Raw genomic sequence first — 15996 nt, 5'->3', positions numbered from 1 at the left:
AATGTGTCTTACAGTACATTTGGATAACATTTTAACTTTACAATGTTATCGAAAATGAGTCCACATTTACAATGAGGCATTTGCAGCAAACTCACATTTCAGAAGTCACTTTAAAGGTTCAAAGGTTACAACAGAAATTTCAAACATCCTTCACCTTTTGATTACCTATGACTGAAATACTCATTTCAATTCTTTTGATGTGGTTTATTTTCCAGTCTCTTCATTTATTTCAATTTGTTTAACAAATATTGACACACTAGAGCTAAGTCACGCTTGGGATTTTAAATGTAAGCCAAAATAACTAGTTTTTTTTAAAAAAATGCAAAATAGAGAAACATGAAAAACGGAATAACTGGCCTCTCTTAAATCATTCTAACCCGTTTGCACGTTTGACGTTTGCATCTTTCTATCTTCGCAAACCTCCTGAAAATCTTGGAACGAAAGCCCTGCAGGGTTAAGTGTTCAAGGCAGAACCAGAACTTCAAAATCAAGCGGCAGGCAAGGAGAAGCCTAAGAAAAGTTTTCCCATCTCCAGCACCGACGTTTTACGTTGTTTTATCAACAAAAAGATGACCAAACAATTTTAAGGGGAGAGATTTAAGAAATTCGTTAAGGGTGCACATCAGCAAAAATCATTCACAAAAGAAACATAAAGGAAATAATCTCCACACAAATCTGTGGAATGCTTTGGCCTGCGAGAAACCTGGCTCTTCAGAGAAACCTTGTTAAATGTCTCCACTGTCCGTTTGTTATATACCCCAACGCTCTTAAATTTTTTTTTTTAATGTAAAGTCTAAATCTGATCGCCTTTTTCCGCCAGTATTAAGAATGATTACAGATAACTCTTCCAGTCAAACACGCGGCTTTGAAGGAAACTTCTTCAAGCCAGGGAATTAACCCTTCCCGATCATCAGCTGCAGGACCCCATCCCAGTGAATTTACGAAGACCCCAAAAGGCAAAATTTACGCCCTCTCCTTTCCTCCACCACTCGTAGCAACTTTCTAACTGCCTGTTAATCACCACATTTACCTCCACCGCCATTTCCTCCTTATCAATCGAAGCAATTAACCCACCGAGAATTTAAAAAAGAGAGAGAAAGCAGAGCCAGATCAAAGGACATTAATGTCTACGTGGCCAAGCTTTTCTTAGGCAGTCTGTCCGGCATTGCCACAGGCAACCTCTAACCGAGCGGAATCCTGCTGTAGAGCAGTTTGTCTGGAGCTCAGCACACTGATTGGCTGGCGGGCCGCTGTTGGGGGGGAAAAAACCCGGATGTGCTTGGGAAGTAGTGTTGGCAGTCGGGGTATCCGTGGTTGGGCTCTGACAAGGTACCGGCATCCAGGACCGATGGCGCAGGGTTGGGCTGGCTTTTCTGAGGAGGAGTTAAGGAGACTAAAGCAGACTAAAGGTAACAGGTCGTATCTGCAGAGGCCAATTCTTGGATCTGTTTAAGGGGAAGGGGCGGAGCTGAAGCTTTTAGAGAAGAACGGGTCAGTGAAGAGGGTGCTTTGGGGGGGAGGGGGCGTGTACCTAGGGTGACAGAATTGAGGTGGTTCCAGAGGTGGATGTACGTAGAGCCACGGGAGGAGAGACATGTCCAGGGGTCTGGGGTCTACCTTTAGGATAGAGGGCTCAGGAATCCATTTTGGGAGTTTCACTTTGTTCTGTGAAAGGAGTGAAATTTGGGATTGGAAGTGATCCTAATGCCTGGTTGTCTGTCTTGTTTAGGAATCATTGCTGCACTGATCAGTAGTGGGAGGGTTAGGGTTAGGGTAAGGGAAAGAGGAGGGGCAAATCCCATATTAGAAGAATTGTGACAAACTTAGAGAAGCGAGTATTGATTGGGGGGAAATAAAGGAGCACAGAGTCTGCATAAACGCAGAAATTTGATACTTTTCATAAAACACCTGAATTACTACATTCACTTCCAGTTGCCAAATGATTCTTGCATTTCTTTCCAACTCTTAAGACTCAGCAAACCTAAAGGGCCTTTGAGGGGTTAGATGTGAAAGAGTGTGTGTATGTGTGTATATACATCTGTGTGTCTGTTAAGGAGCTCTGGTGATGTAGTGGTTAAGGCATTTGGCTGTTAACCAAAAGGTTGGTAGTTCGAACCCACCAAGTACTCGGTGAAAGAAAGACCAGGCGGTCTACTTCCGTAAAGATTAACAGTCTTGGGAACCCAGTGGAGGTCGCTGTGAGTGGGAATTGACTTCATGGCAGTGAATTTGGTTTTTTTGGTTTATCTATATCTATCTATCTATCTATCTATCCATCTATCTATCTATATATACACACTAACTTTGGGGTAAGTTAAGATTTTGTGCGCTCCCCTCCCCTTTATGATCACTGAGTGGGTTTAAGCTATTTTGTTTTCTTTTGATAAAGGAATTAAGTTTGCTTAATTAATACCTGGTACGCACTTGGTAATACTTGGTACGTATTAATTGAGCAAACTTAATTCCTTCATCAAAAGAAAACAAAATAGCTTAAACCCACTCAGTGATTATAAAGGGGAGGGGGCGCACAGGGGGAGCTCTGGTGGTGTAGTTCTTAAGGCATTTGACTGCTAACCAGAAGGCTGGCAGTTCAAACCCACCAGCCACTCCTCGGGAGGAAGGTTGGGCAATCTACTTCTATAGTGATACCCCTTTGGAAACCCAAGAAGGGGTCGCTATGAGTTGGATCCGTCTCCACGGCAGTGAGTTTGGTTGAGTTTGGTTGGTAAACGCTCAGTGATACAATTATGGTTTACCATATGTGGGAAATTTCATGAAGATCAGCATAGTGATCCTGGGGGTGCACACCACTTCTGGGAGCAGTTTACACCATGCTTGGTACCGTAACTTATTTTCAGTTCTTTCTTAAAATATCTTTCTTTGACACAATTTAAATATGCACAGAAAGAATTTTCTTTGTTTAGCTTATTTATCTAAACAAATTAAGATCAGGACACAGTTTACATTCTAGACCTTTACTTTATTTCATGTAAAGAGTTTCTTTGTAATGAGTATTAATTTGTTTATGATCATGTTAATAAGAGTGATGGCTGTCCTTTTGAATGAGGAAAGTTATCTGTAATATTGTTTCTTCCTTGGACTAGGAGCTCTGATAGATTTTACTTTGGGAGAAGATTAAATAAACCCTGCCATGCTTTTTATTAGAATTTGTGAGAAAATTGGATGATGCTCAGGTAGGCCTGCTTTTTTTGTTTATCTGTTTTGTTTTGTTTTAGCATAGATAGGAGAATGATCTAAGCCTGACAAGTGGAAAAGAAAGTAAATTAGTGATAGAGAGCCAGTTTAGATCATATAGATTGAGGAAATTTCAACTGGTTGGTCAAAGTTAGTATAAAGATTATACTACATTGTGTGATTAATTGACTCTCTTTAGTTTGATGTGCTCAAAATTTTTTTGCTGTGTGTTTTCAACATCCATTCACTTATTTAGTTGTATGGAATGCCAGGTACCCTGTCTCTGATCTGGCCCCAAGTTCCAGTTTACCACCTCTGATTAGGGATACAAAGATGAACAAGGCAGCATCCCTCCCTTTATAGAGCTCAACAACCATAAAATAATGTGTTAGTAGATGTTGTTCAAGAACTTGCTGCAGAACTGGGAGGAACCTCACTGTGCTCAGGTCTGGGGGAGTTTGGGAGGATTTCACAAAGGTTATGTTAGTGGACTGAGTTTACCAGTGGGAGGAAAACTTAATATGGAAGCCTAAAATAAACAATATATTGACATGTAGAACTATATTTTAAAGTAGGGGTATCATTGCTGATGGCAGATGGATCTTGGCTGAAAGCAGAGAATACCAGAGAGATGTTTACCTGTGTTTTATTGACTATCCAAAAACTTTCAACTGTGTGGAGCATAACAAATTATGGATAATATTTCAAAGGATGGGAATTCCAGAATACTTAATTGTGCTCATATAGAACCTGTACACAGACCAAGAGGCAGTCTTTTGAACAGAACAAGGAAATGCTGTGTGGTTTAAAGTCAGGAAAAGTGTGTGTTAGTTTGTACCCTTTTACTGTACTTATTCAATCTATGTATGTACTGAGGAAATAATCCAAGAAGATGGACTATATGAAGAACATGGCATCAAGATTGAAAGAAGACTCATTAACAACCTGCAATATGTAGATGATACAACCTTGTTTGCTAAAAGGAAAGAAAACTTAAAGCACTTACTGACAAAGATCAAAGACTACAGCTTTCAGTGTGGATTACACCCAGTATGAAGAAAACAGAAATCCTCACAGCTGGACCAATGAGCAACATCATGATAATTGGAGAAAAGATTGACATTGTCAAGGATTTCATTTTACGTGGATCCACAGTCAAAGCCCATGGGTACAACAGTCAAGAAATCAAATAGCATATTGCATTTGGTAAATCTGCTGCTAAAGACCTCTTTAAAATGTTAAAAAGGAAAGATGTAACTTTGAGGACTAAGGTGTGTCTTACTCAAACCATGGTATTTTCTGTTAGCTCCTATACATGTGAAAGCTGGACAGTGAATAAGGAAGACTGAAGAAGAATTGATGCATTTGAATTATGGTGTAGGAGAAGGATATTAAATATGCTATGGACAGCCAAAAGAACAAACAAATCTGTTTTGGAAAAAGTACAGCTAGAATGCTGCTTAGAAGGGAGAATGGAGAGACTTTGTCGTATGTACTTTGAAGGACCAGTCCCTGGAGAAAGACATCATGCTTGGTAAGGTGGAGGGTGTGGTGCAGTGAACTACTCAGTAGTGTTCTTCTAGCATGGTCTTTGTGACTCCCACCATGTTACTGGGTGGAACTATGCAAATGTAAGGTGCTTGTGGCCCACCCAGGGGAATGCATAGCTTGTTAACCCACTGCTATTGAGTCGATTCTGACTTGTAACAACCACCATTGGATTTCTAAGGCTGTAAATCTGTATGGAAGTAGAATGCTTCATCCTCCTACCATGGAGCAGCTGGTGGGTTTGAACTGCTGACATTCTTGTTAGCAACCAAAAGCCTTACCACTATGCCACCAGAGTTCCTTGGATAGCTTGTTAGTAATGTAAATGGCACCCCTGTGGGGAGTGGACCAGGAAATAAGGTGTATGGAACCCTAATGTGGGGATTGGTTAGTTTTGTCATCTCACTAGGCTTAAAATTGAGCCTTCCTAGAAACAGAAGTGGGGAATCACACTGCCATCAAGAGTAAAGAGCTGGAGGTAGAATGGAGCGCATCCTTGGACCCAAGATCCCTACATTGGACCTCCTTGGCAGAGAGATAGGCCAAGGGCCAAAGAGAGGTGTACCTGAGGGCATGGCTGAAGGGAAGCTTTCCTGATGGAAGAATTGTATCCTGAACACATTCCTGAATCTGAATTGTAACCTGTTAGGTCCCTAATAAACCCCATAATCACGAGTATTGTCTGTGAATTCTGTGTGGCCATTGTAACGGATTATTGAACCCAACAGGAAAGTTGTTAGTGCTGTGGGAGGGACAGTTGGTGTCAGAAATGGCTGAAAGATTGGAAGTTAACAGCATGTCTGGCCACATTGGAATAAGTTTTGGGGTGCTGATGGTGATTGTCTCCCACTCATGAAGTTAGAGGAGATCCCTTTTTGCAGTTGTTCTCAAGGAGCAGGATTTGTTGCAGTGGCTCCAGACTCGTCAAAGTATGGCACTTAGTAAAAGAAGGAGGGAAGGGACCTGGGGAGTGCAACTTTTGATTCTTAGATGGTTACTTGGGTTTTTGCCTGTAATGGTGAAAAGAAATATAAGAGATCTTTGATGCAGCTGAGGGATGAAAGGCCTGGGGAAAGAGCCAGGCAGATTAAAGGAGATGACTGATAAGGAGGCTAGGGTTTTTGGTTACACCCAGCCACAGCCCCAAGGCTCTATGTATAAGAATGGGAAAATAGTCAAGGTGAAGGAAAGATGAAAATGGAATGTTTGAAAGAGGATTATGTGTTTTGGGTTATATGTTTATCTTAATATACTGTGGGCATTGAATGTTCTCTTATCTAGCTGTATGATGGAAATGAACATTGAGTGTATATAAAAGAGAGCATGTAAGTACCCCTTCAGCCAATACTAGACTGAAAAGGAGAAGTAGAATTTGCCCAGAAGAAACAGGCTTTTGGTATCAAGCAGTAGTAGAATATTGGGGTTTTAGGTAGAAAACCTGAGCCCCACCCAGAACATTCATAGTCAGAAAATTTGCATTTGAAAAGATAGGGAGACTCACCCAGAATTGCTGAAAGAACAGATGATTTTCATTTGAAGGCAGTGGTTTGTCTTTGGTTGCATTGAGACAGGAAAGTCCAGGCCCATGAAGAAAAACCCTTTCCAGGACTAGAAGTTAAATGGAGCTGGCAAGTAGCAGGTAGTATGCTGCTTGCTTGTGACCACCTGGTCCAGTTGATGAGTGGCAATTAGGGAGGTGAGCTTTGGTAGCATAGTACCTAAAGCACTTGACTGCTATCCAGAAGGCTGGTGGTTCAAACCCACCAGCCACTCCTCGGAAGGAAGGTTGAGTAATCTACTTCCGTAGTGATACTGCCTTGGAAACCCAAGGAGGGGTCGCTATAAGTCAGGTCCGACTCGACGGCACATAACAACAACAACAACCAATGAAGAAACTGGCGAGTTTGACACCTTTTAACCTAGCCCAGGGAGGCAAGGGATGAGGGGAAGGGCTGGCTTGTCTGAAGTGCAGGGAGTTGTGTGGACTCCTGAGCCTACAGGCATTGAACTATGGGGGCTAAGGATGAGAGAGAGAAGAGGCTGACTGGTCTGAAGTCAAGGGAGGAGTGTGAATTCCCAGGCTTGCAGCTGGTACCCATGACCTAGCTTGGACGTCTAGGCCTTAGCTGACCAGAACCCAACCAAATGAAGAGAAAGATGTTTCACACTGATGTAAATTGCTATAATTTGATGGCTTGCTCTGGGCTGGATTTTGCTTATGGATGCAGATACTTCAAATTCCAAGCAGAACAGAAGATTCTTCAGAGAAGAGAACATGTTTATTTCTTCAGAGTGCTGGTTTGATAGGGATGGGCACTTTACAAATTGGCTATCTAAAATGGGGGGAGATAAAGGCACTAAGTGGCTGGCTTTATGCTTTCATGGGTGTGCTTGTACTTAAATTGATTGTAAAGGGCATGTTAATCTTTGAAGTATGAAAGGTACAATGACTAGAAAAGCCAGGAAGTGGCCTGTGGTACATTGAATTACTTGGTATGACTCTTCGAGCCATGGTCTTTGTGACTTCCCCGGATTACTGTGTGGAACTATGCAAATGTAAGGTGCTTGTGGCCCACCAAGGGCATTGGATAGCTTGTTAGTAATGTAAATAGGGTACATGGCACCCTTCTGAGGTTGGGACCATGGAAATAAGGTACATGGAACCCTAATGTGGGGATTAGTCAGTTCTTTTCATCACGCTAGGCTTAAAAATGAGCACTTCTAGAAGCAGAAGGGTGGAGATTTCACTGCCACCAAAAACAAAGAACTGGATACCAAAAAGATAAAGTATTTAGGAATAAATCTTACCAGAGATACAAAATATCTATACATAGAAAACTATAAAACACTACTACAAGAAACCACAGAGGATCTACATAAATGGAAGAACATGCCTAGTTCATGGATACAAAGATTGAATATTCTGAAAATGTCAATATTACTCAAAGCAATCTACACATTCGATGCAACCCTGATCCAGATTCCATCAGCATTTTTTGAGGACATGGAAAAACCAATCACTAATTTCATACAGAAAGGAAAGAGACCACAGGTAAGCAAAGCACTGCTGGAGAAGAAAAACAAAGTAGGAGGTCTCATACTTCTGGATTTCAAAACCTATTATTCAGCCACAGTAGTGAAAACTGTGGTATTGGTACAGTGATAGACAGACCAATGGAACAGAATTGAAAACCCAAAAATAGACTGATCCATCTATGGACAGCTGATCTTTGACAAAGGATCAAAACCTATTAAATGGGGGAGAGATAGCCTCTTTTAACAAATTATGCTGCCAAAATTGGATATCCACTTGCGGAAAAATGAAACAAGACCCATACTTCACCCCATCCACAAAAATGAACTCAAGTTGGATCAAATACTTAAATGTAAAATCCAAAACTATAAAGCTCATCAAAGATAAAATAGGAGCAAATCTAGGGGCCCTGATCTACAGCATAAATAGACTATCAAGCAAAACTCAAAATGCACAGGCAGTGGAAGAGAAGCTAGATGACTGGGACCTTTTAAAAAATTAAATTCTTATGTGCATCAAAAGACTTCTCCAAACGGGTAAAAGGAGAACCTACAGATTGGGAAAAAATATTTGGCTGTGACATATCTGACAAAGGATTTGTCTTCAAAATTTATAGAAAACTTCAATACCTCAATACCTCAATACCTCAATACCAGAAAGACAACGCAGTTCAAAAATGGGCAAGGGAAATGAACAAACACTTCACTAAAGGAGATCTACTGACAGCCAACAAATGCAAGAGGAAATGCTCACAATCATTAGCCATTTGTTGTTGTTAGGTGCCATCGAGTCGGCCCCGACTCATAGCGACCCCTCCTTGGGTTTCCGAGGCAGTATCACTATGGAAGTAGGATTGCCCAACCTTCCTCATTAGCCATTAGAGAGGTGCAAATCAAAACAGCAATAATAGCAAAGTTCAACAAGACAGAAAATAACAAATGCAGAAAGATTGGAACTCTCATACACTGCTTGTCAGACTGCAAAATGGTACAACCATTATGGAAAATGATAAGGCATTTCCTTAAAAAACTGAAAATAGAAATACTATTTGATCCAGCAATTCTGTTGTTGTTAGGTGCCATCGAGTTGTCTACGGCTCATAGTGATCCCTATGTACAGCAGAATGAAACATTGCCTAGTCCTGTGCCACCCCCATGATCCTTGCTATACTTAAGCCCATCATTGTAGCCACTGTGTCAATCCATCTTGTTGAGGACCTTCCACTTTTTCGTTGACCTTCCACTTTACCACACTTGATATCTATCCTTCTCCAGGCAATGGTCCCTTCTTACAACATGACCAAAGTAGGTAAGATGATGTCTGGCCATTCTTGCTTCCAAAGAGCATTCTGGCTGTACTTCTTCCAGGACAGATTTGCAATTGTAAAAGCAATTCTATTACTAGGAATATATCCTAAAGAGGTGAGAGGACACAAACAGACATGTATGCACACCCATGTTCATCAAAGCACAATTCACTATAACAAAGAGATGAAAACAACCTAAATGCCCATTAACAGATGAATGGATAGCCAAACTATGGTACATTCACACAATGGAGTACTATGTAATATTAAAGAATAATGAAGAAAAAAATGAATCATCTCATAACATGGATGAATTTGGAGGACATTATGCTGAGTGAAATAAGTCAATTGCAGGACAAATATGATGTGATCCCATTATTGTAAAAAGCCAAGGAAAGGTTTACTTAGGGAAGGAAATTCACCTTGTTGGTTACCAGGGATGGGAGGGAAGTGGAGGGAAAATTTCAGATTAGTTGGGGGTCACATGTTGATTTGGGTAGAGGAAGGACTGTATGGAAAGAGCCTGTGACCAGCACGATGACGCTGGGGAAAGGAAGGACACTGAAGTGCTCACATAAAATACAGACAACAGAGGCCAATAATAGTACATGCACAATACTTCATTACCACTAACACCAAACACCAGCCTGCGGATAAATGCATAGACAAGTGAGAAGATCAGGTGGGGGTAGGCGAACAGGAGTATATCCTAGACCAAGGATAGATTTGGCTGAAGGTAATCTTACATATGCACTTGTGCTACAAAATTAGTCACATATATTACAGAAGCAACAGAAGGCAGAGTTGGAGTAAATTCTCAGAGACAACCAAACACCTTGAGAGAGAGAATCACTGGGCCTGCCAACTCGAAACTGTAGTCTCAGAGATATCATGCTCAATTGGCACAACATAGTATGTCAAAATTGTGTTCTGCAACCTACTTTGGTGAGTAGTGACTGGGGTTTTAAAAGCTTTTGAGTAGCCATCTAAGGTGCAGCTATTTGTCTCCTCTGCTCTGAATCAAAGAAGAGTGAAGAAAATCGAAGGTATCTGGAAACAATTAGTCCAAGGATAAGATGGACCATGAGGAACTCAGCCTTCATGACCCCGAGACCAGAAGAACTAGATAGTGCCCGACTACCAATGTGAACTACTCAGAGAGGGGTCATAACTGGAGATCCTGGGTAGAGTGGGAGGAAAAATGTGAAGCAGAATTCAAAAACACAAAAATGGCCAGAATTACTGGTTGGATAGAGTCTGGTGGAACCTCTGAGAATATGGCCCTGGGTTATTCTTCGGGCCTAGAAATGGACTCACACCTATGGCTTGGCTCTCAGCCCAACAGTAGAAAGACCTACATGCAGAACACCTACCCCAGGGTGATACACTCACGTACTCTATGAAGATGCACTCCTTAGAGCAATCTGCCATGAGACACCAGGGGGCAGCATCCACATAAAGGGAAAGCCAGACAAACAGAAATGCATGGTTAAGAAGGGCACAGGGAGGGGTTAGTTACAGGGATGGGAGGGGAGGAGAGTTTGTTGCGGTCGGGGATGGTAATTAGGTTGTATAATCAAATGTGCAGGAACTGTTGAATGTAAAACAAATTTGCTTTGTAAATTTGCACCCAAAGCACAATAACATTTAAAAATAAATAAATAAATAAAGAGCTAGAAGTGGAGTGAAGTGCATGCTTGGATCCGAGATTCCTACACTGGAGCTCCTTGGCACAGAGACAACAGCAGTGGAAGCAAGAGGCGTGAGACAGAGTGGTGGGCTTGCCAGCCCACAGAACAAGAAAGCTGAGTGCTTTGGGGCAGGAGACTTACTGACAGAGTGGGATGCATCTGGGTGCACTTACCAGTAGAGATTAAAGAGCTTTGTGACACTTGCCAGGGCAGAGCAGAGGCCAGGATAAGAGGCGAAGGGTCAAAGGGAGGTGTGCCTGAGGACATGGCCAAGGGGATGCTGTCCTGATGGAAGAATTGTATCCTGAGTGCATTCCTAAACCTGAATTGTAACCTGTTACTTCCCTAATAAACCCTATAATGGTGAGTATTGTCTGTGAGTTCTCTGTGGCCATTGCAACAAATTATCAAACCCAGGAGAAGTAGTGAGTGCTGTGCGGGGGGCATGAGGAGGGTGAAGGGATTATCACCATTGGACGGATTTGTATGTTTCTCTAGGGGATCTAGGAAGAGGGGTTTGGGGAGGACACTGGTACTGCTGTGCAGTTTTTCCCCACATCACCTGAAATTGCTTTTTTTTTCCTGGTGGAAGCTATGGTCCCAGGACGTGGGATGCAGCTGCAAGTACCAAAGGCAGGAGTGATCCCTAAGCAAGAGAGTATAATTATATCCCTGAACCTTTAGCCTAGAATTCCCAAGGGCCTTATGGGATGGATTGTACCTTCCTCCCATCGGGCATAATTGGGGCTGACGGTGAATACTGCTGTGTTGCCATGTGGTCAGGATAGCCCACTAGTGTTACACATATGTAACCCTACCCCACATGTATGGGAGTGGACTAAGGGAGCAGCATTTACTAGGTTGGTCTTGGTACCAGCAGTCTGGGCTTACACAGCAGCTGAACCTGATGTGCCTTCCCAAAGTGGGAAAGTTTTGGTACAAATAAATGATAAATGGAAGGAAGGAAACATAATGGCTAAAGGTAAAGGAATGGATAAATGGATTATGCAGCAGGGGAAATCTAACATTATGCTAATACCTAAAAAAAGGGAGTAATCTCTCAAATTTTATCAGAGGCCAGAAAGGGTAAAAGTGAAACAAACTTTTGGAGTGCCTGACCAGATCAGATGCACACTTTCCGCAGACCTGAATGGCTGGTACCTGAGTCACCTCACTCTTAGCACCTTTACCCATGAAAGGGCCTAATTGTTAAAGACTTTGGGACTGATAAAATGATTGGGAGGAACAAGTTAGTCCTTCAAGTATGAAAGGGCCAGTAGGTAGAAGAGCCAACCAGTGGCCTACAGTGTAGGGAACTGCTTAGTATGACCTTTCTAGCCATAGTCCACCATTTTGTGATGTATTATAAATCCTAGCCTCTATGCCTGTTTCTGGCTGTGCAAACCCACCAGCCACTTCTTGGAAGGAAGGTGGGGCAATCCTACTTCTGTAGTGATACTGCCTCAGAAACCCAAGGAGGGGTCGCTATGAATAGAGGCTGACTTGACAGCATGTAACAACAACAACAACATGCCTGTTTAGGATAGGATACATCTTGAGTCCCACCTTGCTGGAGTGGGTGTCTCGACGGCCCTTAGTTCCCTTGAGGGTATATATGTGAATGTTCAGGTCAAGTTTGCTCTCTCTTGTTCCCGATCCTGTGTTTGGTTCGTCATCATCTCAACCCTGGATTTGATAAAAGGGCCAGTTTACTGACCTGCTGGTTTGGGTTCATCAGCCCCTGCAACCACTTGAGTGAGAATCATCATCCAGATGTAAGCCTGACCCTTGGATTTGGGGCTTGCCAGACTGCCAGCCTCCACCATTGTGTGAGCCATTTCCTTGCCAGTGTGTGAGTTCTGTATTACAGTGAAATACAAAACCCTAAGATAGGAGAGGGGAGCTTTGTTGGCATAGTGCCTAAGGCATTTGACTGCTAACCAGAAGACTGACGATTCAAACCCAGCAGCCACTCCTCGGAAGGAAGGTTGGGCAATCTACTTCCATAGTGATACCACCTCAGAAACCCAAGGAGGGGTCATAGGAGTCAGATCCGACTCCACGACAATGAGTTTGGTTTTTAAGATTAGAGGGAGAGTACTGAGGGGGTGGGAGGAGTTGATGTTATTAGAGACAACGGAGTGGTATAGCAGTTTCAAAAAGTTGGACATTTGGGATATCTTTAACCTCTGTCTCATTAGGGACCAACCTTGTGCTGATCCTTCTAAAAGAAATTATTCAAGCAGAGTTAATGAAAAAAAGGAAGACCCTCAATGAGATGAACTGACACAGTGGCTGCAACAATGGGCTTAAACATGGCAAGAATTCTGAGGATTGTGCAGAACCAGGCAGTGTTTTGTTCTGTTGTACATAATGCTATGAGTTGTAACTGACTGTGCAGAACCTAACAACAGCAACATATTTCAAAATATCCCTGCAATTTGGCGTAAAGAGGATGACAGGGTTCTGAGTTTCAAAGCCCATGGTTTGGTAGAGAGACTTTAGCATCTGGTTACCAATTCACTAATGGATGATTATGTTGAGGGTAGAAAGATATCTTAACTGTTTTTATATACCCATAGCCAAATACAGTGATTGGCATATAGACCTCCCAGCCCTGCTTTTAAATCTTTTTGCTTTTAATTTCTCATTTGTAAAACAAGAACAGTTAGATCTTTAATATTTAAGACCCCTTCTAACTGTCTGTGACCTTAAAAATACAATTAAATAATCCAAAAAGAGAGTTGTCAGCAAAAACAAGGCCAACAGTCTCTAGAGAAACTCATATGCACATTGTGAAAAGTGACAAAGAATGTTCTTAACAGTGTTTTTTAATAATATTAAATAGGTAGAAATGGCCAAGGTTCCATTAACAAGAGATTAGATAATTGTGACATACTCATTTTATATTACTATTATATGTAAACCCACCAGCCACTCCTCGGAAGGAAGGTTGGGCAATCCTACTTCCGTAGTGATACTGCCTCGGAAACCCAAGGAGGGGTTGCTATGAGTTGGGGCTGACTTGACGGCAAATAACAACAACATATTACTAGTGTATTACTAGTGGAAATATATGAACTATAGCTACATGCATTAATGTGTATAAATTTCATAAATAGTGAATAAAGCTTCCTGGCTGGTGGTATATAGTCTAATACCACTTATATAGTTTCAAAATGGTATAAAATTAATTATATTCTTTTAGGGATATAGGAAAACCATAAAGAAAATCAAGGAAATAAAACACAAAATTCAGGTTTGTGAAGAAAACTAAAAAAAAAAAGAACCCCATTGTCATCGAGTTGATTCTGACTCATGGGGACCTATAGCTTATAAAGAGGCAGGAGCAAATATATAAAAAATTTTGGAAGTGGTATTTATGAAATCAGGTTAATGTTAATTAAATTTCAGTAACAGATACTCCTAAAATAACGATCATTTAAAATAACAAAAAGTTTATTTTTCTCCCTTGCTTAATGTCTAGCATGGTTTCTCAGGTGATTCTGCTCCAAATGGTCACCTCATACCATCTTTTGGTGCAGTCATATCAAAGTTCACCATGGCAGGAGAAGAAGATTGAGAATGGAATGTTGGCAATTGAATGCTTCCACCAATAAGTGATATTTGTCACTTCTACTTACAGTTCATTGAACAAAAGCAAATCATGAGAGGGTAATGTGTCCTCTGAGGCATGGAAGCTTTGAGTTGGGGACCCATGCAGACCTCACACTATGTGTTTATTCATTTGTATACTTTTTGCTATGTTGTTGTTGTTAGGTGCCATCAAATCACTCTAACTCATTCATAGTGACGGTATGTACAACAAACAAAACACTGCCCAGTCCTGCATCAGCCTCACAATCCTTGCTATACCTGAGCTCATCTTTGCAGTGACTGTGTCAGTCTATCTCATTGAAGGCTTTCCCTTTTTTCGTTGACCCTCCACTTCCAGGGAATGATCCTTTCTGACAACATGACCAGTCTGGCCATTCTCTCTTCCAAGCAGTATTCTGGCTGTACTTCTTCCAGGACAGATTTGTTGATGGTACTTTCAGTATTTTTCCCCAACACCACAACTCAAAAGCATCAACTCTTCTTCAGTCTTCCTTATTCATTGTCCAGCTCTCACATGCATATGAGGTGATTGAAAATACCATGGCTTGGGTTAGATGCACCTTAGTCTTCAAAGAGACATCTTTGCCCTCTAACACTTGAAGAGGTCTTTTGCAGTAGATTTGCTCAAGGCAATATGTCTTGAGTACTGCTTTCATTGGTGTTGATTATGGAACCCAGGAATATAAAATCTTTGATAACTTCAGTCTTTTCTCCATTTATTGTGATCCTGCTTATTGGTCCTGCTGTGAGGATTTTCATTTTCTTTATGTTGAGGTGTAATCCATACTGCAGACCATAGTCTTCAGTCTTCATTAGTAAATGCTTCAAGACATCCTCACTTTCAGCAAGCAAAGTTGTATCATCTGCCTATTACAGATTGTTAATCAGTTTTCCTCCAATCCTGACACCAGGTTCTTCTTTGTGTAATCCAGCTTCTTGGATTATTTGCTCAGCATACAAGTTGAATAAGTATGGTGAAAGAATACAACCTTGACACACTCCCTTGACTTTGAACCATGCAGCATCCCCTTGTTCTGTTTAAACAGCAGCCTCCTGATCTATGTACAGGTTCCTCTTGAGTACAATTAAGTGTTCTGCAGTTCCCATTCTTCTCAATGTTATCCATGATTTGTTATGATCCATACAATCACTTGTGCATAGTCAGTAAAACGTAAGTAAACATCTTTCTGGTATTCTTTGCTTTCAGCCAAGACCCATCTGACATCAGCAGTGATATCCCTCATGCCATGTCCTCTTCTGTATCCAGCTTGCATTTCTGTAAGTTCTCTGTCAGTGTACTCCTGCAACCGTCTTTGAATTTCTTCAGCATGATTTTACTTGCATGTGCTATTAATGATATTGTTCAATAATTTCCACATTCTGTGGGATCACCTTTATTTGGAATGGGTACAAATATGGATCTTCTCCAGTCAGTTGGCCAGGTATCTGTCTTCCAAATTTCTTGGCATAGACAAGTGAGTGCCTCCAGCACAGCATCCGTTTGTTGAAACATCTCAATGGGTATTCTGTCAGTTCTTGGAGCCTTGTTTTTTGCCAATTACTTCAGTGCAGCTTTTTATATTCTTTTTTTTTTTTTTTATTAG

The 15996-nt window shown here is 41.4% G+C and overlaps 1 protein-coding gene across 1 annotated transcript in view; it reads left to right on the top strand.

Annotated features, from left to right (window-relative positions):
• The first annotated feature begins 1273 nt into the window (after window positions 1-1273).
• The window catches only part of GORAB (golgin, RAB6 interacting), a 42908-nt gene continuing 28185 nt past the window's right edge, over window positions 1274-15996 (top strand). The window contains exon 1 of the mRNA XM_007937700.1: window positions 1274-1409. Within this exon, the coding sequence (XP_007935891.1) occupies window positions 1274-1409 (136 nt within the window). The remainder of the gene's footprint in view (window positions 1410-15996) is intronic.

The sequence above is a fragment of the Orycteropus afer genome, unplaced genomic scaffold (genome assembly GCF_000298275.1).
Source record: "Orycteropus afer afer isolate SDZICR_OR568_19922 unplaced genomic scaffold, OryAfe1.0 scaffold00044, whole genome shotgun sequence".
In the NCBI taxonomy this organism is placed as follows: Eukaryota; Metazoa; Chordata; class Mammalia; order Tubulidentata; family Orycteropodidae; genus Orycteropus; species Orycteropus afer.
Note: the sequence above shows the minus strand (reverse complement) of the source record. Positions and strands in the feature narration are given on the sequence as shown.